This window comes from Chenopodium album, chromosome 3 (assembly GCF_948465745.1).
Source record: "Chenopodium album chromosome 3, dcCheAlbu1.1, whole genome shotgun sequence".
Taxonomy (NCBI): domain Eukaryota; kingdom Viridiplantae; phylum Streptophyta; class Magnoliopsida; order Caryophyllales; family Amaranthaceae; genus Chenopodium; species Chenopodium album.
Genome location: NC_137836.1, coordinates 62,295,101 through 62,297,656, shown reverse-complemented (window position 1 = coordinate 62,297,656; position 2,556 = coordinate 62,295,101). Strand labels below are relative to the sequence as shown.

Below are 2,556 nucleotides of genomic sequence, written 5' to 3'. Positions count from 1 at the left end.
GATATCCACCATCATCAAGAGTGTTGTTGCTCATTCTCTATGTACACAAAAGTGTAGGGCAGCTTCATCTTCACAAAAAACTTCATCTACCACCCCTACAGCATCATCAACAACCTGAAAAAGGAAGGGACCCCAAAAAAGGCAAATTTCGATGAACCCCAGCAGTTTGATATCGATGAATTACTGACAAAGGAACTAATGGCAGAAATTTATTTTGAAGAGGAAGAACAAATTCAAGATGAAGACATAGAGTTCTATGATTCTGATAATGAAAACATGCAACATGAAGAAGAGTCTACAGAAAGGACTCAAGAAACAAATGAGCCAGGTCAGCAAGAGACCATCCATCAACATCTAGATCAACAACAAGGACATAATCATGCAACAACTACAATCAACATAAAACAGCTTACCATGTATCAGAGAAGAGAGATTGTTGATGCAATGTTGGTGAAGATGCAAGATGGAGCTTTGCCAAGAAGATACAAAATGCAACTTTCCACACAATTCAGAGTGCATTAATCAACAATCACCAGAATATTCAAAGACATAAAAAAATAAATGGCAGAAGGGAATATGATTGATGTCAGGACAAAGAAGTATGGCAAGGCAGGTCCAAAGCCAAGGGAATTCACAGATGAATTCCTACAAGCAGTCCCTCTTTATTTAAGGCAGACAAATAGGTCATATGCAGCAGCACTCAACAGTTCACATGTCACTTTGCACTACTTGAAGAAAAAAGGAAGGTTGAGAACACACACAGCAATTTGCAAACAAGCACTTACAACAGATCACAAGATAGCTAGAATGAAGTGGGTTTTAAGTCATATAAACCCTGTTGAAGGAAATCAGGACCCCAGTTTTGAAGACATGAGTTATGCCATTCACATAGATGAGAAATGGTTCTACTTGAACCCTGACAAAAGGAGGTTTTATCTCCTTCCAAGTGAAGAGGATCCATACATTGCACAACAGTCAAGAAGATTCAAGTTAAAGGCAATGTTCATGGCCATTATTGGTAAGCCATTGTATATGGCATAAATGGTGAACTACTACATGATGGAAAGTATGGGATTTTCCCATTCACAGTCCAAGACAGAGCAAAGAAATCAAGCAAGAACAGAGAAGCAGGAACAATGGTGACAAGGGCCCTTCAGAATGTAAACACGGAGGTCATAAGGGACATGTTACTTAACAAAGTAATTCCAGCAATCAAGGATAAATGGCCTGAAAGTCTGCCTAAGAATGTTGTCATACAATGGGACAATGCAAGGCCACATCAAATACCAAGAGATGAAGAGTTTGTTGCAGCAACAACATCCAATGGGTTTAATATTCAATTTGTGTTCCAACCAGCTCAATCTCCTGATCTAAATGTGTTGGATTTAGGTCTTTTCAGGTCTATCCAGTCCTTACAGTATCAATCTTTTCCTAAGAATCTAGATGAGCTAGTTGAGAAGGTGATTGAGTCATACAACACATTCAAGCCAGAAGTCAATAAGTACATATGGGTCACTCTACAGAGATGCATGATCAAAATACTCAAGGCACAAGGTGGGAATAAATACAAAATTCCACACATGAACAAGAAAAAACTTGAAAATCTTGGCATTATGCCAAATCAAGTGTATGTTCAGAAAGAGATAGTGCTAGAGGTTGTAGAGTACTTGAACACAATGTTCAGACCAGCATCAGAAGAGACTCATGCAGCAGCAGAGGATATGGAGGTGGATGCAGATTAGACAAGGGTACACATCAACTCAGGACAACAGCATATACTGCCACACATAACCATCTGAAGTTTTTTTTTAATGTTTTGCAATCTAAATGAATAGGTGGTTAGGTGTATTTTGTGTGTTAGAGTGTCATATACCACTAAGGCAGTGATGTGAAAGTCCAAGTACTCATGTAATAGGATTTTTGTAGCCACATTTTGAATGGAATGAAAATGATTATAATGTGAACTCAAAAAATCCATCAGAAGTTCATAAGTTTGTTGAATATAACAACTCAAACAAGTTTACCTCAACATCACTCACAAAATTGTGATTGATGGAGCAACATACTTGTTCAAATTGAAATTCAATGGAGTCCCTTCATCATATGGATTACACAATAACAATATACTCACAATAATAAAGGGACTCTACACTGAGTACTACAGAGACAACAATGAGGGACTCACATTCAAGGTGTTCTCTTCCACAAAGGTCATTGAGAACATTATATGCAACACACAAGCCAAATTAGTCTCATCATTCATCAACCATATTCCCTTATAGGCCAAAACTAGTTCTAACATGGTGATCACATAAAAAAAACATACATTTAGGGCCATTAACACACATCAGACCCAACATTCTGTCCACAAGCCATCATACACCAACAATCAATCAACAAACAGATACCACAACAAGAATAAAGCCAACAATTGTACCCAAAAATTAGCCAAAAATACTTCAGCGACAATATTCAGTCACCCATCAACACCCACAACCAGATTCAAGGCCAAAAATAACCAGATCCAACAAATTATCCACAACCCATCAACAAACA

The 2,556-nt window shown here is 37.8% G+C and overlaps 1 protein-coding gene across 1 annotated transcript; it reads left to right on the top strand.

Moving 5' to 3' along the window:
- The first annotated feature begins 561 nt into the window (after positions 1-561).
- Positions 562-1,742, top strand: LOC145625183 (uncharacterized). Its single transcript, XM_081678259.1, has 2 exons — positions 562-1,018; positions 1,090-1,742. Exons 1-2 carry the CDS (start codon positions 562-564, stop codon positions 1,740-1,742), a joined length of 1,110 nt encoding a protein of 369 aa, XP_081534385.1.
- Positions 1,743-2,556: the final 814 nt, after the last annotated feature.

Bases quoted from the DNA above. Each gene is read 5' to 3' on its own strand.
- LOC145625183 (XM_081678259.1), top strand. From the start codon at position 562: ATGGCAGAAGGGAATATGATTGATGTCAGGACAAAGAAGTATGGCAAG. The intron at 1,019-1,089 runs GTAAGCCATTGT...TCCCATTCACAG, and splicing joins AATGTTCATGGCCATTATTG to TCCAAGACAGAGCAAAGAAA.